Genomic DNA, 25,021 nt, shown 5'->3' on the forward strand with positions numbered 1-25,021 from the left:
ATCATTGACGATGGAATGAAAACAAGTTGTTCACAATGTCAGAGTTGAATTTCGTATTGTTTTGCTGAGGTTGTGAACTCTTTGAGTTTTGCTACAGGCAACAATCCTTTCTTCGTAACTTCCCAATTTAGATCAGAGTTTCAGAGACTATCAGAGTTTCCATGCTCCGCCCAAATAAGATAAACTTGAGCACATGACCATGAAGGCTCTGGAAATGAAGAATGACACCATACATGATAGATAAATATACCATGTTAAGTTGTGTCACTTTTACAGTAGCTTATCTCCTTTCCTATCTATATTCTTTCCTCAGGGAACCAACCTGACAGATATCTGCACAGAGTTGCTGCTTCATGGAAATCTCCTTAAAATCTCAGCAGGCAACATCCAGGAACGTGTCTTCTTCCTGTTCGACAACCTTTTGGTGTACTGTAAGAGGAAGTCCAGGTGAGAAAGGCAACCTTCCTCCTCAACAACTACTCAGCAGCTGCCACAGCGGTGTGCCAGAGAAGGAACAAGAAAGCATTCAAAAATAATTTTATTGACCGACTACTGGAAAGAAGCCAGACATGGAAAATTGGAGCAAATGTGCACATTCCTGTTTGTGCAGACAGGCATTTAGTGTGCCAGCAAAACAAAAACAAGTCCACGTGTCTGCTGCTTTCATAGCTGTGTCTGTATGAATGTACATGTGTGTTAAGAGACACAAGTTCTTTTCTCACTGGGGCACTGGCATCAACGGATGTTTTCCCTGCTGAGTTTAACCACAGCGTTGTCCCATTTTGTAGGGTTTCTGGAAAGAAGTCCACCAAGAGGACCAAGTCTATCAACGGGCCCCTCTATGTGTTCAGAGGCCGAATCAACACGGAGGTGATGGAGGTGGAAAATGTGGAAGATGGAACAGGTAAGTGTTTGCCAAGCAGCCTTACCTTTGGAGACCGTCTATATGTCCATTCATGCAACTCTCCAGTGGCATTCATTTCTCATGAGTCTCTGGTCTGATGTAACTGTTAAGCTCTTGATTTGTTTACTTAAATACTCCAGGTAAGAAAAATTACAGTAATAATTAGTACTTTCAAACTGCCTGCCAGCACTCATTTTAAAATTTCACATTTTACTTCATGAAACTGTGCCATTTAAAAACTGGTGTTTGGATTTGAATCAGGTACTTGTTGACGGTTTGGGTGGAGTATCATACTTGCACCTAGTTTCAAACAGGATGCAGCTCACAACCTCATGTACCACCTTTTCATATTTCCTATTCAGTAATGCGTTGAGGTGTTGATACAGATCTGAAGTGCAAAAGCAACCCCAAGCTGGGCGATAAACTCGATGTGTGTATCAAGGCGAGAAATTGTGCCAAAGATTAACAACTCATCTACGGGGTTGTTGTTATACAGTCGTCCCCTAGCTTATTTTGCTATTGTGGTTTGTTGCGAGGCACCGCACCGGCCTTGGTAGAAACACTTTGTCTTCCTCTCTTTCACATGTTTCCTCTTTTTTTTTTCTCTCTTCTGTGCTGCCAGAATATTTTGCAAGCTCACATGACCTTTTTTTTGCTTGTTGGCTGCTGGCTGTCACATTCACGCTGCTGAAGGGGAAACCACAAAGAAAAACATGCCTCATTTGCAGAACTGAGGGGGTCCCACATTGAAAATGTGTACATGTGTGAACTCCCAGAACACAGATAATCTGATTACTAAGTGTTAAGAAATGAAATGTGGGAGTATCAGGGGTTATCTGCTGAAAGTTTGAATGGAAGTTTAAAATTCTGTTGCAAGTGATAGTAACAGATAACCCAGATTTCAAATACTATACGCTACTACCTTAAGTCACACAGATGAGGAAGCTGACTCAAATAGCAACGTTTTCGATTAATTATTGCAAAGTTAGTAGAAAGTTGTTCACGTTTGCAAAGATTAAAAATATCTTCACTTTCACCGACTCACACACCTCTCTGTCTTGATAAATGCCACGTTACTTGATCTCAGCGTGTCCTTGCATAAAATTTTACAAGAATCCATCTTTTCCATCCCAGTTGCTAAAAAGAGACTCAACACAGTAGTATGTGTCCCAGACTAGTGCCCTGCTCTCCCAGATCAGCAGGAGCTGCTCCCTGTGGGGCCTGATGTATCAGATCTATTTATATGACCTTTGAGTGTGAGACTAATGCACCCCATTACCAGTGGCCATTCATTATTCAGTAGCTGCTCACCTGCAGCTAAATGGATGATAAAATTAGAAAGGGGTACGAGAAGAGATTTTGTTGAGTCAGTAGAAAAACGCTTTTTTTACTGCTCTCATGGTGCAACATGTTTATCTTTTTAATTGGCTTGTAAATCATCGCTCAAGTAGTAAATTCTATGTAGAGATAACTTTGATACTAACTCATCTCATTACACTTTTTTTTACTTAGATACACAGTGTGCATGTCTGTGGCTTTGTCAAAATGAAAAAGAGAACATCACAGCTTGATACAAAGCTTTAAACCTGCAAAATAATTTACAGTAGTAAATTATATTTTAATGAGATGATTTGTTTTAAATATAACCCTAAAGGCCATTCCAATAAAGGCAGGATATATTGAAAACAATGATAGCTCACCATACTCTATAATAAAGACTTTTAATATTATTCATGATGACCCATCTCCCCTGTTAAAAATGAATTAGCTGATTCATTTCTTTTTGCCTCGCAGCGGACTATCACAGCAACAACTACACGGTGACAAACGGCTGGAAGATCCACAACACTGCAAAGAACAAGTGGTTTGTCTGCATGGCCAAAAATGCAGAGGACAAGCAGAAGTGGCTGGACGCCATCTTGAGGGAACGGGAGCAGAGAGAGAGTGAGTAACACTTTTTTAAAAGGCCATTTATGGCGCTTCTGGTTTATGGGCCTGACAGCGCAAACCAGAAACGATCCTTTTTTCAATACCAGAGTTCCCCTCATGGAAAATTCAGTTGTATTTGTAATGTGGTTAGAAAGACGTGGCACCACTAACAGAGTTTTACTAGGAAACTAACAGGTGTGTGCAATTATTTATTTATTTCATACTTATAGTGTTTCACAAGATCAGTGTATGTATTACAGGACTGTTGTATAAGGGTGCATCAGTTTACCTAATAAACTGGCAACCGAGTGTATAGAAGTGCCACCAGCTTTTCTAGCCACTTCATTTGCCCTACATGTTGGTGTCACCTTAGATTCACAAACTATCAAGGCTCCCTCAGCAGGCACACAGTAATGACTGTGGATGTGCCTATGACCTGGATGCAGTGTTTGTGTCCTACGGTTATGTCCCACCTTGAACAAGCTGCCTGCCTTTGTTTCATAAATAGAGGCTTAGGTGACATGACGTCTGCAGTCGGCCTGGTTGACCTGTGTACTAAGCAGAGGATGCTGCAACACTCTTCTTCACATTCAAAACATATCCATGCAGCAGAGGTATTTTGATGAATCAAAGCCCTTGATGAGAAGCGACTGACGAGTCATTCGTCTCATTCACAAACAACAAATATGCTAAAAACAACATCTCGGTCAAATGCCGTAAATAGAAAGCATTCACTTGTCAAAGAAAGTGAAGCTTGATTACGTCATGCTCTTTAATTAATCTGGATCTATTGTTACTATAATAAAAGTGCTTGTGTCTTGCAGACTTAGGCTGTATCCACACTCTATAAACAGATATTTACATACATCTGCAGAATCTATGGGCGACGGGACAGGATTTCGGTATAGGAATTGTTCTTGTTCTCTTTTCTAGTCCAAGTAGTATTGACCCATCATGTTTGAAAGGCAGGTGTGGAGAAGCAGAAGGCATTGGCCAAAATGCAATCTCAGAACCCATCAGCTATCATCTGGCAACCATTTAGCTTTATATCAGTTATTTAAAATTTATTTGCATTCATATGCAGAAATCTACTTTTAGAGAGTAGCTGAAGAGACCAATGCACAGAAAAGAAAATATTGGCCCAGACATCTGCTGGCCACACAAGATCAGCCTGAAATATTGGTGCTCATCCCAAGGCTTTATCACTGCCAGACAAAAGCTGATGGCTTCCAAGATCGCATCCACACTAATGTGTTTTTGTTTTAAAATACATAACTATTGCTTCGTTTACCTTAGCATCCACATTACTCCGGCATGTTAGGACACCTAAATTAGAGATCTTTGAAAACACTGCTGACCTGTGTTAGTTTGAAAATCTCGGGGTTAAGTTTTTGTCTGGATGGGTGGAAATGGAGACTTTTGAAACCAATGATGCAGACACCCACGTTCACTTCCAAATAGGGTTTTAACAGTCACGATGTGTCAAGCCAAAACATTATAGCTAGGTCTACATGCCTTTTGATCTTGTGTGGGTACTCCTTTACCATTGTCACGACTTCCTCTGGTGATCTCTAATGCTCCAGATAGTGCTCTGATATGTCACCCCATTTGCTTTGTAGCGTCTCCCAATCTGTTTTCTGACACCTTGACTGCCTTATACTTGTGTTACTTTCAGTAACTGTTCTACCTCGTCAGTCTAAGCAAAGAAATATCTGACTATTTTCCATTATGGAGCAACCAGCTGCAGAGTAGATGTTCCTGTTTACATTGGCACACACGTGCCCAATGTATGTGAATGCTCATATGATGTGAGTTTTCAGGTGTGTTAATAGAGATGGAGTTTATTTCTGTTTTGCAACCATGTAATAATGAATTTACACATGGAATTAGCTTTGGAGTAGTGTGCAGAAAATCATAAGTATTTAGTCCCCCTACCTACAAAAAAGAATACATAAAATACACTTCATTCATTGATGGTGAAAATAAGTCTTGCACAGCACCACATCCACTGATCTGAGATTAGTAATGCAAACTGATATTCTTGTTGTTCCTTCAGACTTCCCTCTTTCACCTTAAAATGTGTTGCCACCTGTTCAGCACTGGCCATCTGTCTTTGTTATGTTGTGTGTATTAGACAGTGTGAAAGGCTTTAACCAGATTTAGGGTGGTACACAGCAGGTCACCTGATAGCATTGAAGGCTAAGAATCAAACTTGGATCCCCAAAGCTGTTGAATATGATTTGGCTGAAAATGACAACATGCAGGTTTAGCTGCACTTTAGCTGAGTACTAACTGTCAGCATAAACATTTGCGTTGTTGTGAATCTTTGTGATTTTAACATAAGATAAGCACCATTGCAGAGCAGTGCATTTGACGTCATCAGCATCTGATCCTGCGATGAAAGGGTTTCAGAGTAGGAATAAGTACGAAGGAGTGTGCTGCAGCTTGTGGTGTTTGGTTTCAACCCGGCGGAAATCGACCTGAGGCTAACAGATGCCAGATCAGTCACAGTGCCTAATTTCCCCACACTCTCCCTTTCTATTACCCCCTCTACACTATACTCTGCTCTCAGTGTGCTTACCTTTCTCTCAACCTCTTTACTACAGTCTAGACAGCTACATGATAATGTATTACTGCAATAAATCCTGGCAACGTGTTTTTCACCTATTTTCCCTTCATGCATTATTGCTTTTCCTGACATGCCTTGTTTAATGTGACCTTTTCCATGTATCGCTGTAGTCCTTCCCTGTGTTGGAAATGTGGCTCTCCTGAACCTTTCCTGAAAGACTTTCATTCATCCATTCATTCATTCATCTACAACTGCCAGCTGGAGGCGTTTTGTCTTATCACCATTTTCATGGTAGTTTAGGGGAAATGCATAGATCAGATAATGTAGTAGAGTTTTAGCTTGTGCCATCGAGGGCAAGAAGACGAGGAGCAGCACAAGACAAACTCTGACAGCTGGAACAGAAGCTGAGGGGCCTCTGTGCTGGACAGGCCCCGTCTGTTGTTCAATGACACTCATTGTTTAAGTCTACTCCAGCTGCTGTCAAATGTAATATAACCCCGACTCCATCACAGACTGCCAGCGCAGAACCCCAAAGAATCTATGGGAAAACTGGACTATAGAGTTAACCGTGCAACTTTTAACATTGTTTGCCTCGCCCCTCTCTATCCCTTTCAGTTGGTCAGACTTCCGTCACAACACTTGTCACTCAACTTTCTACCTTCAAATGCTGTAAGTCGCATAATGCTGCGTTAAAGATATTTGTTTTCAGCTGCATTACAGAGTTTGCACTGGACAGCAAAGAGAGTCAGAAAATATTAAGGACCCTGGCACAATCGTGACAAAGGCCAAGTGATCAAATGCCCTACGTTGCCACACATTTCCTCACGTCTTCTCAAATTTGCAGATAAAGTCACTTCAGCTGACCACCAGCAGGCACATATGTTTTGTGGCTTCATGAGAGGAAATAAGTAGGCAGTTTATATTGTTGTTCAGAAAACTTCTCAGGAAGACAAAGTCCACAACCATATTCCACCAAAAAAAAGAAGTAGTAACACTGAATGTGTGAATTCACTGATATGCCACGTTGAGATGTCAGGGAGCACTGCTGACTCTGCCAAAGGTTAATGAAGAATTTCATAAAACTAGACTATTTCTGCAGTAGAAGGATTATTACCTCCGCCAAGGAGGTTATGTTTTCGCCGGCATTGATCTGTTTGTCTGTTTGTTTGTCTGCAAAATAACTCAAAAAGTTCTGAATGGATTTTGATGAAATCTTCAGGAAAGGTTGATGATGGGACAAGAAACAGATGATAATTTTTTAATAATAATTTTGGTGGTGATTGGTTGGAGCAAAGTGGATAAAATAATAAAATGGCGGGAAATCCGAGCTGCTTGGCGGAGGTCTGCGCTCTCCGCGTGCTTTTTTTGTTTTACTTTGAAACAGGCGCTATATGACCAGAGAAAACAGAAAAAGGGCTGTTGCATTTGCTTTTGCTGAAGTGGTAGAAAACATTCAACCACCAGAAAGCACTGTGTCGCTGACATACTGCGAGTAGGTTTTAGCTGGCCCATCCGCGAACAATGTGGCTGGCGGCTGGTTACAAACAATCTTGTATTTTGTTAAACAGGGCACTAAAATATGTTTCTGAACACATTTTAGGCAAGATATAGTTAATGCAAAAACAGAATCTTTGATTATATTTGAGTAGCACTGCCTAGTTTTACTGTTACACCTGAGTTGGCAAGAGAGAAGGAGGCATCTCTGTCTCTCTCATGTTCCTCGTCTGTACTCTTTGTGCCACTGGCCCGGGCATACAAAAATAAGGAAGTACAATCTCTAGTTTGAGCAACTTATGGCCAGCAAAAATCCGCTGAATGACGCAAACAAGCAGGGAGGTCTGGGTGCTGGTAGGGAAGTTTACCATAGTACATTTACACATACTACCCATATTGTTATGATACAAAGGTGGTTGATATTGGGCAAAGTATTCCTTCATCAACGGCTCAAAACAATGGCCAAGTGTCACCTTCTGTGTGTCAGGGCCCTAAGAGAAAGCAAGGTGGCTGATAAGTGTATCACAAATATATTAAATGCTCCCTCTTAAGCCTATTTCGACACAGTCTAAATACTATACAGTCAAGTTCAGCAGCTTGATGTGTCTCTTAGTAGAGTTAAGCAGCTTAGGGAGATGCTGTACAGCAGCAGAGTTGTGTGGCCTGAGTCAGAAAGTCTCACGATGTGGTTCAGAAGTTCATCAAACCCCATGATAAGGTTAAACAGCTCTGGAGAGGGTTCACTGGGGCAGCAGGCCTTGAATGAGCCTTCACATGTTCTGCTTTATAATAGAAGAATAATAGTTAACAAACCAACACAGAAACAAGATCAAGATCACACTGGCCTCCTGAACTTGACTTACGCTAAAAACAACTTGTCTAGGACAGATTAACATCTGGGTTTGTTTCAGAGGGTTGGTGGCAGACCCGAGCCGCCATGCTCTGCTCCTGGCTTCATTCCATCTGCACAATACCAGAACACAATCGGGCCATCCAGGCAAAGGCCCGTTTGTCTCTTCTAACAGCACCATGACAGCCTTTACCTTTTGGCTCTGACACATGTAGAAAGCAAGTTAAAATTTGTGTCCTGTAATGGTTCTGCTGTATTTTTCTTGCCATTGTGATAAAATCACTGTTTTTGCAGAAATGTTTCTTCTTGTTCAGAGTCTCATGCTACTGACTGGAAGGCTGACAAATCCTCTTGGATCTGACTTCCCCTCTGTTCATAGGTCTCAAACTGGGAATGGAGCGGGACGCCTATGTGATGATCGCAGAGAAGGGGGAGAAGCTCTACCACATGATGATGACCAAGAGTCGGCACCTGATTAAGGATCGACGCAGGAAGCTCAGCATTGTGCCCAAGTGCTTCATGGGAAAGTGAGTCTCTTTGCTTACTCAGTGCTTAGTTTTTTCAGGTTTCCAGGAATGTGACTGCAATGCTGTGCCGCTCACAAGGGGATCCTTACAAATCATTGTTACGTAAGATCGGCAGGCTTTCAAAAGAGCTGGTATCCAGTCTCCCCAAGTCCTGGCAAAACGCCCAAACTCTTTTATCCCTACATCCTCTTGTCCATAATGAGCACCCCCCCCCCCCCCCCATAGTCTCCTCTCACGGTTCGTAGAAAGGGCCAAGTTGCTCCCCACACACTCATATCATCGAGCACACACTCACACACCCAGATTTTCATTAGCAAAGGACCTTTAAGTGAGGCTCTGCAACAAGCCATCCTACTCTCTGTCCCCTTGATGTTTCAGCACAATGAATAGACAATGAGAGACTTGCTTAAGTTTCCCTCAGTTGCACTTTATACACGCCAACAATTGTAAGATCCTGAACAGCAATTAAAATTCTTTCCGGCAGCCTTTTGGGGACACAAAAAATAAAACTAGGCAAGACAATGATGGTGACTGATGACCGGTCTTGTAAAGAGAAACCAGGGAGCAACCGTTAATGTCTGCAACACTGCCAACATAGCCTCACAGTATATTACACATCATTAAATGCATCCCCATCTGAAATTGTTTTTGTTTCTTTTTGTGAGGTAAATGTAGTGGACGATGACACTGCTTTGACTACTATCACATAAGCCACTGCCAAGAAGCAAATTTAATGGGTTGCTCAAAAATGTAATGGTGTTTGTGGGAGACATGTTCCATCTTGGTGGCGTCATATAAAGTCCTTGTCTGTGTGTTTTCCTCTCTGTGTTCAATGTACCTCACTAGACGGTCTGGATCTTGAGAGGTTGCAGGAAATACCTCCTGCTGTAAATGCTGTCTTTATGCCATCTAAATGCTTTCCTGTCAAAATATACTTAACTGAGAACAGTGAATTTGTACGTGTTGTCATAGAGGTAATGATTTATCTTGCCCCCATCCACTTGTAGTTCAGTGCCAGATCAGTGGCTATCGAGCTGGTTCAAATTCCAGTGTGTGCCAACAGGGATGTTTCTTTGGTCATACAATCCTTTTTCAGTCTCTCCCTCCCTCCTCTGCCTCGTCCATGTGGTATTAGTGTAGTTTGTCTGCCTCTTTCACTCAATCTGTTTTCACATTCTATCATCGCCCACTTTCCTCAATTTATCACTCAGTAATTTCCTGCCAATGAGCGCAACCTGCATTAGCTCTGCATTTGTCTCTCTTATGAAATTAGCAGCAGGCGCAGTTTGAGTGCTTATTGCATTAAATAGAGATGCCGAGAGCCGGTTTGACAGCACCCTGTTGTCTTGATAGCATCACTCCATCATCTGTCTGCTGTCTACACTGGAAGAGGATCAATGTTAGAATACTTTACATTTCCTTATTGCTACTTTTTAGGTAGTGTCAGTGCTTGCTTTGCATCATTTGCCGGAATTTAAAGCGATGATACATCATATCCTAATTTTCTTGAAGGTTTGTTTTTACCTGTTTGTATTGAGAGGAGAGCCAATGCGAGGAGGAGATGGAATACGATCTCCTGCTGTGTGTCTGGGTTAGCTTCTGTTCCACTGGCTTTTGGTTCGCAATGTATTGTCTCACCCGCTGAGGGAGCATTTTGAGAATATTTAACTTCAGTATTGTGATGTAATTCCATGTGAAACAGAAATGGCAGGAGGGACGTAACTTCCATGGCCAGAATATAACGTTAGGAGGGCTTTGATTTGATCATTAAAAAGTTGCCGTTTCATAGCAAACATGGAAAGGCCCCGACGGTGTACATTAAAGGGGTTGCAGTATCCATCAGGGAGAGAGACGGAGCCCATCATGTGTTCCATGTAGCTGCTGAAGCAGTAACTGAAAAATGCCTTGCACATACTCTGGAGCTGTCAAAGATACCACTTTCCTCAAATTAAGGGAGGGGGCCTATAACCACAGTATTGTGGGTAAACAGAACAAGGCTTGTGATGATGACTGACTTACCATGCTGTCGCTAGCTAGCTAACTAATGATTCTTAGCCCAGCACTCATACTGTGTCTTTTTTTTGTATAAAACAGCAAAGTATGTAGATTTCTTGTGTACTTACTGCCAAGAACAGCATGCTAAGAAAATTACTATGTAGTATATACAGCACACAGTCAGAACGTAGCACGGAATTGGGACTCAGCAGTTATCAGGCAAACCACAAGGGCTCCTTTGAAAAGCTGTTGCTGTACATCATATTCAGATTGTACAGCTTTCAACTTTCAAGATCAACCAGTCATCAACAGATCCTTCCATAAATCCATTATCCTTATCTTCTACTTCTCTGTGTGGCTGAAGGCTCTCTCACTCTCTCCTCTCTCTCTCACACACACACATTTACACACACTATTCCTGCTCATCATATTAATTTCCATAACAGCTCCATGTCCAAAATTAACTTGACTGTTACATAACACACACACACACACACACACACACACACACACACACACACACACACACACACACACACACACACACACACATACCCAACATCCCCTCCCATTCAGTCCCCTGTCAGTGTCAATTAACAGCCACCGGCTTTGACATGAACATACAGAGAGACAATAAATACACACACACTAACAATGCAGGCACGAAAGCACATTTTTTCACAGTTATAATAAAATATTCCTCTTTGTACGTCAGGCAGGCATGAAGGACCAGTGGCAGATGGCCCAAGGTGTCCGCAGTTCTGCATGATCGTACACACACAGCAATCACATGCTTGTGGGTCAACTTTATATACACACACACCTGCACACCTTGTATTCTTGACATTTACGCATGCGAAGCAATCACACATCCGTTGCATGACTGCCTGAAAGCAAAGCCACACACAAGCACAGATTTCTCACAGACATGCTTCAAAATTGTTCCCATGCTGGAATGTTCAAGCTCAGTGTTCATGAACACGCACACATACGCATGCACGCACACGCACTAGCTCCCTCCAATTCACTTTTCATCATTATCTGGGGAAGCGATTTCACTCAGCAGCATGAAAGACATAGAAGGGGAGAAATGTAATTTTCTCCTTCAAACATTTGTTCTGCGCACACTGGGTGTGAAAAGAAGGGAGCGGAGCTGAAGTGCTTAAATTTGGATGGTTAATGCATGTACAGTATTAAAGCCTGAGGGATATTTGTAGCAAAAGGGAAAAGGAGAAACTTAAAAGAAAGTTCTCTGTGAATGTTAACTGTAGAAGCACTGTCTGTTCCTGCCTGTGGTCAAAGTAGTTCATTAAAGCTGTAACCGTTTTAAATGTCACACTGACAGACTAAATTGCTCAAAGAGCCTTGCACAGTGTCAAGATGTTACATTGCGCAAGGCTCTCAGTAGTGAACATCCAGGCCAGCTCTGCTTAAGAATGGATATATTTCACTGGTTGTGTCACATGGGTCCACTGAAAGCAATAGGCTTGCAAGACACACATGTGAGCACTATACATCATTGAAATGCAGCACAAACTACAAGCAATAGTTTCTTCTGTTTCAGATGGGAATGGTCTGGTGAAAATATTACCAACCACATGTTAACTCTGCTATCTGGATTAAAAATCATTCACTCTTACAGTTACTACTAAAGGAAATTCTCTTTCAGCTTTGACTTGGGCAACAGACTCCAACAAAAGCTAATAAAAACAAACAGTAAAGCTCTGTGCATCGACTTTGTTTCTGTTGGCGCTAAACGGGAACTGGAGCACATATACCGTGAAGTCTTTAACTTCTTGGCTAGCATTGCTGCTGCCTTGCTGTAGCAGTATCCTTGAACTTCGCTTTTTTATATTTCCTCAGTGAGACATGCATGTAGACTCTGACAACTTATCAAACAGTGAATCTGCAATGAACTCTGCACATAGACTAGAAAGTCTATATATCACATATACATAGTTGTTAGAGATAAGGATATAGATGTGCTCCCATTATGACTAATACAGTAAAGGCACAGTTCAACTCCAAATCAACAGACACATCCACAGGGTGTGTCTGTCTGCCAGGTGATCTCTGTGACATTCCATGCAGAAACAGCACAGCAGGGAGCCCTAATGCCAAAGATGGTGACAATTTCAAACACAAAACCAGCTAACAGATTACCACTTTAAGAAATGGGCCTCATCGTATGCTTCTTTGTGTTCTCAGTGAGTTTGTGTCATGGCTGATAGAGAGTGGAGAGATCAGTAAGCCTGAAGAAGGGGTCAATCTGGGACAAGCCTTGCTGGAAAATGGCATCATACACCATGGTGAGACAAAACAAAGTCCTTTACCTCTCTGCCATCCTTACCTTACTCTCTCTCTATTTTTCTCTGTTTGTTAAAGCTCACATCTTGAGGCTCTTTGCAGCTCCTCATGTTTTTATTCTATTTTTAACTTTGTTTAGTCATCCTGTCCTCTGTTTTTGGCTTGTTTTACTGTCTCTCTTTTTTCTGATTGATTCACATTTTCCTTCTATAATTGTTTGACTCATTGGTGTTACAAATTTGTCCTACACTTCCTATTGGAGCACACAGTTTTGAGGTAAAAAAAACCACCATGATCTGGTAATAATAATTCTGGAAAAGTGTCTTGCATTATTTCCCCATCTCTGATTTTGTCTTGAGTGTGACATTCACAGGTCCACCAACCTGAATTATGCAGGAATAAGGAATTACACACACACACACACACACCGCTATACATAATGTATGAACACAGTTGTCCAGAGTGTTGCTGAAGGGGGCTCTTGTATATAGTAAGTGCAAACCACTGTCACGATTTATACACACCACCATCTCAGGGAAATTTGCTGAGGCCCAACCTTGACATTCCTTAATACCTGTGGAAAATCCCCTGAAATCCTCCCTCACAGTAGCCTACGACCACAGAGAGGTACAATGATGACATGCAGGGCCCTGTGGGATAGCAACGAGGCTTTGTGGGCAAACCGAAGAGGCTCAGGCCCTGCAGGCAAAGTGTGGGTGTCACCACTTAGTCAGTGAAAAGACGTCAGACAGAGAGAGGTAATGTGACAAAGCGGCAAATTGAAACTGTCCATCTCCCCCACCTGAGTGGTGCTTTTGTTACCTGAAGAGACTTATAAAAAGTGAGACAGTCAACCACATGCATTTTAGAGTTCATAATGCAAACTTTACCCAATCAGCTGCAAATGTTTGAGCCACGAAATCGCACCAGTTCATACTTGACTGTTTGCAATTTTGAAGTCTCCTTTGCTCCCGTAATGATTCAGCTATCATTTCACGTGTTTTAAATTCCACATTTGACACTTTACAATGGCTGATTGTGTGGTGCCTTTGGTTTTATGAGGACATTTTAAGTCTAGACTGAGAAAACCAGCAGCTTGTTTGAGCCCATGCCAACTTGTTGTGGTGGAACCAAACTGCCTCTGTTTGGCAGGTTTTACCGTTAGCCTCTCCAGCAGACATCTGTTTGTGTATGTTTTAGTCACGTTCTATTTTCCGTGTTAGATTGATTATAGATGCAATGTTTTTTTTTTTGTTTATTAATGCAAGTATGGAGGTTTACGGGAGTTGGCAGCTGTCTGCTGTGTTAAATATTTGAATCTCATAACTTACTCAACACGGACAGAATTTACAACTGCAGTGTTTCCCACAAACTTCAACTTTGCCTGTTGCAAGGGACTTACCCTAGCATCTTCTACAGATTTAATGCATATAAAAGAATACAATGAAAACCCAGTGCACCTCTATACTGCCAACATTATAAAAAGGCCCAGACATATTCATGGCAGCCTGTGCTTCACCTCACACAGTCCTCACTCACTTTCTTTAGCGGTGGACTTGATACAAGTATGCTTCAACTCTGACAACAAATATGGAGTAATTCATAATGCATCTGTGTGTGTATATTCAGAAATCATATTGGCGGAACCATATGCAGCTCTCAACTAAATACTAAGCTCTACTGACTCATCCTTGGCTCACCAGAACTGGAGAGATGAAAGCAAAACTGATTTCAGCCAAACACTGGCTAAAGCTGTTCAGCCGCTGATGTCTGAATTCACGTGGACATTACAGACACACCAACCATTTACATGTGACAATAAGAAGAACATTGTTGTTGTTCATATCATTCTTTCGTGTTAAACAACAGCTAAACTATAACAAAACATCAGTTTACAAGCTCACTCAACTCATGCAGTATAATCCAAGTCTTATTTTCCCAGTCATATACACAGTTCTTCCCAAACACATGCAGTTTTGCTAAAACAGGTGTGCATGAGTGACAGCAGAACTCTCTACACAAGGAGCATTCAAATTAATGCACTTGCCAAGAAGCGCTCTGAAATTTCCCATGTATGTATGTTTAATTTTTTGTGTGGAAGAAGTTTAAACAGTAAGGCTTTAGAGAAAATGTCTGTGTGTCTGAAGTACTAAGCATACAACTCGATAAATTAGACTTGGATTATATTGAGTTGTGTAAGAATTTGTAAACAAATGTTTCGATATAGTTTTGCTGTTGTTGAACATCTTTTTTTATTTGTTTTTGGATTTTTCTATCACCATTGAGGTGAATTCAAGGTAGCATAAGGTTAGCAATTGATATACAAATGAACATTTTGGGGACAAAGCTTTCCTTTACGAGTGGAAGAAGAAAGTTGTATTAAAGCTTGATGGGTTATGAGGTGTCATAATTTCCTTATGATGATGTTTCAGTATCAGACAAGCACCAGTTCAAGAACGAGCAGGTGTTGTACCGATTCCGCTATGACGATGGCACCTACAAGGCCCGCAGTGAGATGGAGGACATCATGTCTAAGGTAACTATAATTCTGCATCTGGATATCCTCAGTGATACTTGAGGAAATGTAAAAACCAAGTTTGACAAGGACTGTATTAGTCCTTATATTGGTCTGAGCTGTAAATACGCATCAGATTTACATCAAATTAGAGAGAAAAAGAGATACGCATAATTGTAAAAAGACTAAGAAATATAATGTTAAACACCATGGGAAAAAAAGAATGAATGCAACCTAATTGACTCCACCATTGCCTCGATTAGTGACTCCTTTTTAAAATTTGCCAAATTTGTATTATTTTCCAAAGTATCTTTAAAAATTACATTACTGAATTAATTTGATCATCATATGATGTTTTGAATATATTCATATCAGCATAAACCTTGGTGACTGGTGCCTGGCAGTGTATGTAAATGTTCACACTCTGCAGGCACTAATCCCTTCCCATAGAAAACTCAGTTAAATCTAAATCCCCCCCCCAAAAAAAGACATAAAGATTGGTTATGTTGGCCTACTTCTGTTCTGAGTCCCCATTCAGAGACAATGCTTATGAAACTTCTTTCCTAAAATGATAGCCTTGGGTAACTCTTTTCACAGTCAACAGTTAAATCTCTTGTCCCGAGGCAATGCTTGTACTTGTTTATCCAAGGTGTGTATGTCCTATGACTCAGCGGCTCCATTTTTCTTCTCTTTCAGGGCGTCAGGCTGTACTGCCGCCTCCACAGCCTCCACACGCCTGTCATCAAGTAAGTACCTGCCCTTCTCTCCCCTCTCCTCCTCCTCCTCTTCTCCCGCTCCCCTCCCATATGCTAATGTTCCCGCTCTCCAGGTGCATGAATGCATATTCATGAGGGGTTCATATTTGCCCCACGTCACCCTTTGTGTAATGACTGAACTAACACTGGCAGGAATGACAGCCCTCAAACCCCCCTTTCCTCTCCAACTCGGACTCCCAGCCAGGCTTTGAGCTGCTTTAGGTTCATGTGTACATGTCTCAGTTCAGGTGAAGGGAGGACGCCAGGTTTTCATGACTGGAAGTTTATTTGAGGTAGCTCTTAAAGGATTAAGGAGAGCTGCATGTTACGGGCATTTGTCTTTAAATCTTCACAGTTTTATGGGTTAGCTCAATTAATGTTCAAGAATTTTAAACTTACATGAGTCCAAATGATGACTGCAAACATTTTGCAAATCACTTCTCCTTAATGCTCTATATGTCAAATATTACAGTATACATTATAAACACACTCCATTCCCTGAGTGTTATACACCATGTTACTATACAAATGCAGCTCTCCATTAGACCTTAATCGGTCTTTTAAACTAAGTTGTTATAATTCAATAATAATGATTATAAGAATTCTAATTCTTGACCCCAAGACTTAAAACTGTGGCTTAAATTTGGGTTAACTTTATCTTATAGGAATCAGTTTATAACCCTGAAACTGAAATAAGTCCTTCAAAGTGGAAGAATGAGCTCACTTTACCAAAATTATTTCTATCAGAGATTCTAAGAGTCAGAATGAAAGTCTAAATTTATACAAAAGGAACAGGAAACACACATCATCTCCCTCTGACACCCCTCTCAAGCACACACACATGCATTCTCTGTCCGTTGCAGCCCCTCCCGTCACACTCTTCCCCCTTTCGCCCCTCTATCTATCCCTACATCACTCGCCACTGATTGAAGAGCTCGGGGTTGCCATCGGTGCAAACAAAGAGCTTTTGGTCCGGGAGACAAATCCTATTAACATACAAAGGCAATCCCTCTGCCTGCCAGCCAGATATTATGTAATCTTGCCTTGCTTTTTTAATCCATCACTAAATTGGCATTGTAAGTAGCAACCATTAATTATAATGTTTGAGTGATGGATGTATGGCATTTTATGAAGCATATATAATTATAAACTCTGCCTCTGTTTTATTAAACTTTGCTGAGTGACAAAGCACCCGTCGGTTTCATAACATTAAAATGCAGTAAATAAAAATAATAACATGATAAAATAGAAATAAAGCTAATAAAATCAATCTTGGGAATGTCACAGATGTCTTATGCTGCAGATGATATGTCTGCACTGACAAAGAAAACTATTGATCAGCAAATGATGTCTGCAAGCAAATCACTTTTCATAATGTCTTAAGGCATGTCTGATGTATCAATCAGGTATTTTCATTTGGCTTTCGTTCTGAATGTGGCAGTTTACAATATGGGTGGTCCAGACACACCCTGTGTCTTGCTCACAGCATAGAGATGTTAAAGCAAGTACACTGTTCATTTGATATGTTCTGATACGCCCGTGTCAAGTCATACAGGCAACCGCACATCCTCTGTAGAGTTTCCTGTTTCACATGTTTACATGTTGAGCAGATCGGTCCACAGCAGTTGTTGATGACGTCTCACAAAAGCTCAAAGACTCAAAACACAAAATGACAATGACTGTAAGTCTGGTAGTGGTACAACAGACTGTCTGCAACACACATAAATATGCAAATATTTTTTTCTCATGATATGGACATTGCCAATAGGGCCAGGCAATATATTGATTTTACATCAATATTTTGATATGAGTCTTTTTCATCTTAGATTTAAGTTATTGTAAGTGTTGTCTTCCTGGCTTCATAGGCTGTATCACAGTAAAGTAATGTACTGTTTGAATTACCAGACTGTTCTAGCTGTTCTGTTGTTTGCCTTTACTCACTGAGTCATTATTTCCACATAACTGATGATTATTCATCAAAAATCTCATTGCGTAAATATTATGTTGAAGCACTAATAGTATGCCCTACAATATTGTTGCAATATTGATATTGAGGTATTTGGTCAAATATATCGTGCCCTTTGATTGTCTCCTTATCGCCCAGACCCAGATGTTAATTACAGTCTGTTGCCCAAGAAATGCAACATTACGCAAACATAAAAGACTCTGTGGGGTGTTGGTGCTGCAAACCACAAAGAGGATTTGTTATCTGTCAAACACTTGTTACATATGAAGCCACAGACAATGAAGTGTTTTTTTTTTAATGCTGCCTGCATTGTACTGTGAAAAAAACATTTATTTATTTTATTTTTTTGCCCTTTTAGGGACAGAGACCACCATCTGAAAACCTTTAAATCTGTGGTGCCTGCCAGCAAACTGGTCGACTGGCTACTCCTGCAGGTAAAATCAACTTCTATTAGACTTTCATTTAATCCAACAACAAATTATACTTAACAATTGACAAGAACTTTCAGTATATTTTAGTATTATTTGGATGTTAACTTGATGTTAGTATTTTACTTGTGCCGAATTAAGGGCTGTATGATATGATGAAAATATGAGATAATGGTGAATATTACTGATAATGTTGCCTGTGATAAATAAACAGACATTAAAGTGCACTCAGTTCTGCTGCTAAATACAACACATTGCTAGTTGAAATCGAAAAATGAAAGGAAAACATTCTTTTATTGAGCAAATTAAATATTTTACAGAACACTAAAGGCACCGATAAAAAAGAATGAGTTACATTTTAAAGTGCAGTTTTCTATCAGTTTCCTTTCAACAAACTCAAAAACTCACTTAGTAAAGTATTGCAACACTAATTAGAGATGTGAAAATCAAGAATGAATCGTTAGAAACCAACAATTGTTTTTACTGACGGGAGTGACCTCATTTCCACTGAGTTGTTCACTGACTAGCCCCTCCCACCTGCTACTAACTGGTGCAAACGGCAAAGATGAGGCAAGACCACGTGTCACTCCCATGTATCTACAAGTCTTACATTAATGTATATGTGGAAATGTGTCAAGTTAATTAGTGTATTAACCTAACCCTGCGAGAAAAGCAGTCACTTTAATGCTTGTTTCAACTCAATATTTGCTCTTCCTACCCTGAGCTGAACTGCAATCATGGGACAAGGAGCGGCTGAATAATAGCGAATCAATTTTTTGAGTGTACCAACCCCTGCGAAATGACTTGTTTGACAATCAGAATTTGATCCTTTCGGTCTGATAACATTTGGAAAATCTAATCAAGCGGCATGATTAAATTATTTTATCCCCCTTCAAGTTAGTCCGGGCTCAACCAAGTTCACCAAGCTCTGGATAATTGACTTGGTGGCTTGTGGCTTAAAAACCTGCCTCTTTCTAGTGCGAACTAATACAAACTTGAGTCAATTTAAAATAAATAAATAAAATAAAAAAAACCTCCCACCTCTAATACAAATAAAAATAGCCACTCAAAAAAATGTTTTAACTCAAATGAGGCTTATTTGCAAAAGACAAATGACCTTGAAGAGCACATCCATGGACGTGCAGAATCAGTCTCCCAATCTCTTCATTGTGTTTATTCTACACACATTTATTAACACGTGCCGGCTCACAAATCATCATCTGCACTGCAGCAGACACACAGATAACTCAGGCCAGCGGTGCTGCAGTCTGCTGTGTATGAAAAGGTGTAAACAGGCATTGTGATTGACCGACTGTGTGCGTCACTGATTTGGTTCCCAGGGAGACTGCTCGACCCGAGAGGACGCTGTGACGCTGGGTGTGGGGCTCTGCAACAATGGCTTCATGCACCACGGTCAGTTAAATTGTCTCTCACACACGCATACAGGAAAGATGGGTGAAGACGCACACAAATTGACCAGCTTTTGTCTCTTTAATTCAGTTTGATGATGCTCTTATTAAGAGAAAAAGAGTCTGACACGTGCAGTGTGGTGATATCTTTTGTCTTTCTCTTATTATCAACACTGTTCTCTTTTGCAACAGCTCTGTTTATTGTGTAACTCTCTGATTCTCTCACTCTTTTCTCTGCTGCTTGTTTACCTCATCTTTGGTCACATCAACCCACAAAAATGTAATATTAGGCTTTTCTCTGTCATGTCGTCATAGCATTATAAATTTGCATACCTGATTCAGCCAAGTCTCGGTAACCTCACTAACCACATCGTAGTTGAGCGGCTTTGGTTCTATCCCAGCATGTTGAATGTAAACAGCATGAGCAGTGTACCCTAACCAGAGCTGTTTGGCTTAGCTACACGGCTGTCTGGGTCAATCCACTGAACCGTGACTGCTGGTTAAAGCCTAAAATTGAATCATCTTTATTCAGTGTATTGTGTGTAAAGTGAGAACCACTTTAAGGAAGTACTTAGGGTTGGAATACTGAAGAAGTAGCATGATGACAGCGCTTCCTGATGCATATAGTGAAGTGTGCAAGACGACTGAAATCTAAGACGAAGTCATTGTTATCCATTTTTTCAATGGGCAAATATGTAGACTGGGAAATTCTATCTGTTTTCCTCCAAAGAGATCCTCGAGATCCTTTGATAAACACTGTACAGTTGTCCTAGTGAATTACATTCTGTTAAGTTCTGACATGTCTTGCAGCACTCAGTATGTGATGAATCAGAATGCACACAGTACCCAGATTTAAATGTACACATGATTAAAAGCAGGGAAATCTCTTCTTATTTGTTTGTATTTTGCTGTTTTTGTAACACACTCAACCTGCTCCCAGAAAGTCATATAGTGGCGCTCTCTTTACTTCTAGCTTGTCTGATTGGCACTCTCACATACACCTACCTCCCTCTACCATCTGTTGGAAGGCGTCACCTGTTCTCTCCCTCTTCTCTGCCTTTCTTCAGGGTCACAACCTCTCCCTTCTCAGCCTGTCTGCACTCCTCACCTCTCCTCGAGTCGCCCCCTTTAGTCCTTAGTCAGCACATCTGCTGCTCTTCACCTGGTTCCTCTTGAACTCTTCTTCTTTTTTTCGTCCTTGTCTTCCTTAGCTCTGTCTTTTTATGTCTGTCTGGTGTATATGATACAAGGTAATGAGGCTTCTCACTGGTGGGAGGATCACTGATAACAGATAACACAGTTAATATGCCCTTCATCTGTCCTTACCTGCTTACATCACTCATCTACACGTCTGTTGTAAAAACCTGTTGCATTTTGCCCTTCAGGCAACTCAACATACAGGGCATAGTACCAGATACATTTCCATGTATCCTCCATTAGTCCTGCTATATGGCACTGTTGCATGGCTCCTAAGTCAAAATGTCACTGACTTACAAGTCATTTGACAATATTAAATATAGAAAACCACTCAGGGAAGTAACAATGGGTAATAATGATTTTTTTAACCTCAAATTATCCCTTCAACCACAATGTTCTCTTCTACAGAGTTAACAGTTATGTAAATCAATACTAAACTAGTAAAACGTAATGACTTAATCTGTCTTGTGGGGATCCATTTTGTCAAGGTCATTATTAAGGGCCCTTTTTATACGATCTATAGCTCATGGTCTATAGTGCATTTACAGTGTATCCAGCTACACTTTTGCAAGTTAAGTGAAGCATTATCTAGCCGTAAAGTAAGGCGAGGAGACAAAAGGGTTGTTTTTAGTCCCTTTATTAATTATAGGAGTGTTTTGGGCACACAATGAATTCAACCAGTCAAAGTGTCATCTCCCATTCCCTTTAAAAGACAGGTGCGCCCGTACCTGGCACACTGCTATATACATGGCAGATTTGACAAATTGGAGAAGCGAGTGATTTTCTGCAAAGAGTGATGCAGCAAGAGCAGTTAAGTCACTGCAGCAAATATCGTTGGACATTTAAGCAGCAAAACTAAAAAGTTATAAACAGAGGAAACAGAGCTCAACTGGGGAGTCGGGTGTTAGATAGGGCCCTAAATGTTTACAAACACTTATTTAAAGATGCCACAGCTCTTAGAGCCGTCAGAAAAGATTTGTTTGCACTCAGTGAAAACGATACTTCTTAAGATTTTATTCATGATTGCCCCTGTCTTTACATCAGTGCATCACATATTGTGTTATTATGTGCATATATAGTTTAATTATATGAAGTCAGTTTTAAAAAGTGTATATTAATTAGTACTCTTTTAAAAATCCCTGTAAAGTGAATTTGTGAGTAAATGCCCAGCAGACTGTTATCTTGACCCTCGCATATTGTCAGCTGTTCCCAGCATTTTAATGATTTTTTGATTTTGCATGTGTGTGCGTAACTGTGTGTCTTATTAGGGTATGACAGTTTCCGGAGTAGCACTCCCTCCAGTTGAAAAGGTGGTGTTAAGGAATTATATGACCACAGCCTCTGTGACTCAGAGGAAGTAACTCGTGTTCAGGCTTTGTTTGAGTTGGCGTTAGGCCAGTGCGAGTGTGTGGTGTGTGTAATCAGTTTGTGAAGGCTTTTGTTCACCTGAGGGTGCCAGATGCTCGCCAAATCTCTGAACAGCTGGGTACCTTTGGCTCCCTGTGTTGCCCGTGCAAGTCCCATTTTATAGAGGCCTTACAGATTCATACCCCTCATATAAGGAAATGTCCTTCATTCTCTTCTATCTGTGAATGTGTTTGAGAATTTGGGCAAATGTCAAAAATGCCAACTCCTATGTGACATAAACAAGATGGATATTTTCCCAATGCTGTCCAACTCAATAAAATCTGCCTCCCACATCATGGGTTTGGTCCAAATGTGAGCATCACATGTCACTGTTACTTAAGGCAAATGTGTGTATCTGCACCTGATGTAGCAGTGTCCAGCTTTTGTGCTTTGACTTGACTCAAATGAAAACTGAGAGAGCAGTTTGTTTACCATTTTCTTTGAATCAGTGTTCCACGGTAAGTAACAAAATCAAGGTTAAGATTTTAAGGAAAAAAGGCAAAAATCATTGTTAAGCACAATACTTGCTCACATACTGTATCTGAGCCTTATTTCAGTTGCTTTGCTTATTATCAGAGAAGCATTACAAAATCTACAGTAGGGTTAATGTAGTGTGTTTTGATTCAGCCTCAAACAGATGTGACTGGAGAAGCATCTATAATGTCGTCCTCACCTGTTAGAAGTGCTCCATGTGTTGAAGTGAGGCTCGGCACAACATTGGGATTTCTAAACACACTCAAACACACACACAAATTGTTTCATGTGTCCTCTGGAGGATCCCTTCAAGGCCTAGCTTGAACTGGCTATAACCCAGATGTGGTTTGGCTCCAGATGTTCTTGCTAGCATCATTAGCTAATGATCTAATTAACCGTTAGCTTGTTTGTGTGAAGATGTCCACCCAATAAGTGGCAGCTTCTTAGACAAACTCGTGTATCTCCACAGGTCTTTGAAGTTACGAATGACCTGCAAACAGTGTTTGTGTCTTCCTGTAAGACACTTCAAGTTTACAAGGTTCAATTTTGCAACCAGACCATCAAATTAGACAGTTTGAGCACAAACACACTTTGAAATCTTAAAGGACAAGCAACAATGTATGGTCAAAGGCTAAATGCCTTTTTTGGCCCTTTATGAGCATTCCTGTAGAGGGACAGTTCACCCCCAAAATCACATATATATGTTTTTCTTCTTTCTTGTAGTGCTATTTATTCAATCTAGATTGTTTTGGTGTGAGCTACAGAATGTTGACATCGGCTATAAAGATGTCTACCTTCTCTCCAATATGATGGAACTATGTGACACTCGGCTGAACTGTCCCTTTAACTTTTTTTTTTTTTCAGCAACTTTTAAGCTGGGATGCAACCCGCTGCTATTTGTGTCATTATTACTTTCTGCAGCGGCTTTCTGATTACATGCTGTGTGTGTTTTCCCCCTCAGTCTTGGAGAAGAGCGAGTTCAAAGACGAGTCCCAGTTCTTCCGTTTCTATGCGGACGAGGAAATGGAGGGAACGAGCACCAAGAGCAAGCAGCTCCAGCGCAATGACTTCAAACTCATCGAAAACATCTTGGCCAAGTCCCTGGTGGTGAGCTGGAACACAGACACACACATAAACACAAGCATTTCCACATTCTCTCACACATATACGTGGTTACACAGATACTTACTGTCACACTCAGTCCAAAGTGCCAGAAACGCTTTGTAGTTTTTGTTTCCTTTGGAGAAAAAAATAATAATGTAGAGAATGTTGAGAGCATGTTGAAGTGTTTCACTGAAGCAAGCCCAGTAAACACAGCACAAAGATCTTTTAATTCTCTGCATTGTGTTACCAGCATTATCCACTCCAGAGATTGTTTTCCAAAAAAAGAAATCAGTGTACAGGATGGGAAACAACAGATCAATGGAGATGTTCTCAGAAACAAAGAGAACAAGCTGCTTTTTCATATCGATCCACATTTATCTGGATATGAGTCACTTACATGCAAATACATGCTTACACACATGCAGGATACTCTGTGTGTGTATGTGTGTGTACACAGTGATGATATAACAGAACCGTATTGTGCTGTAGAACTAATTGAACTGACATACTAGCATCTATTATATCCTTCACTTCAGTTTGTTTGGACCTGTGTGTGTGTTCTCCTTTCCGATCTCCACAGCTAGATGTAATTAACATCACTATACACGCAGATCCCCCCCCCCCCCCCCTTTGTCCCCACGGGAGCAGAGACTGCTTTGATGACAATAAACACCTTTGAATTTGCTCTGATCAGTATGCATCTTAATGAGTCATGTCTTGTGGAAATCAACTGTACGGCGTGGAATGAAGTCCCTTTTGTGCTGCTGCTGCTGCTGAGACAAGAGATTAAATAAACTATGAGAGGTGGCAGCAGTCAGTTGTTGCAGTCAGAGATATTCTACACTCATCCTCATTTGAAGGTCTTATTTTAGTGCACGGACGTGAAACAGGGCTGAGTTAGTGGTAGTTAGCCCAGTTTGCATTTTTCCCCTCTTAACTGATTGTTCTACTTTACTATGAAACAATTAAAATGGCTGACTAGTGAAGACTTTCATGTCATTTCAGTCTTGGATAACAATTTTTTTTTTTTTTTTTTTTTTACCAACAGGCTGCAAAGGTCCCTTACCTAATTAAAATGTTAAAATTAAGAAGTTTTTCCTCCTCATAAATGCGTTTTCTCTTTTTTTTTTATCCTTGGTGATACACTGATGTTTAACAATCCTCATTCATGACATGAGAGAACAGGTGCTT

General features: G+C 40.7%; 1 protein-coding gene across 1 annotated transcript in view; it reads left to right on the forward strand.

Annotated features, from left to right (window-relative positions):
* The window catches only part of prex1 (phosphatidylinositol-3,4,5-trisphosphate-dependent Rac exchange factor 1), a 93,267-nt gene that overhangs the window by 36,815 nt on the left and 31,431 nt on the right, over window positions 1–25,021 (forward strand). The window contains exons 7-16 of the mRNA XM_050065199.1: window positions 314–447; window positions 789–904; window positions 2,699–2,848; window positions 8,126–8,273; window positions 12,477–12,577; window positions 15,008–15,111; window positions 15,787–15,836; window positions 18,170–18,245; window positions 19,580–19,652; window positions 23,688–23,833. Of these exons, the coding sequence (XP_049921156.1) occupies window positions 314–447; window positions 789–904; window positions 2,699–2,848; window positions 8,126–8,273; window positions 12,477–12,577; window positions 15,008–15,111; window positions 15,787–15,836; window positions 18,170–18,245; window positions 19,580–19,652; window positions 23,688–23,833 (1,098 nt within the window). The remainder of the gene's footprint in view (window positions 1–313; window positions 448–788; window positions 905–2,698; window positions 2,849–8,125; window positions 8,274–12,476; window positions 12,578–15,007; window positions 15,112–15,786; window positions 15,837–18,169; window positions 18,246–19,579; window positions 19,653–23,687; window positions 23,834–25,021) is intronic.

Source organism: Epinephelus moara, chromosome 16 (genome assembly GCF_006386435.1).
Source record: "Epinephelus moara isolate mb chromosome 16, YSFRI_EMoa_1.0, whole genome shotgun sequence".
Classification (NCBI taxonomy): domain Eukaryota; kingdom Metazoa; phylum Chordata; class Actinopteri; order Perciformes; family Serranidae; genus Epinephelus; species Epinephelus moara.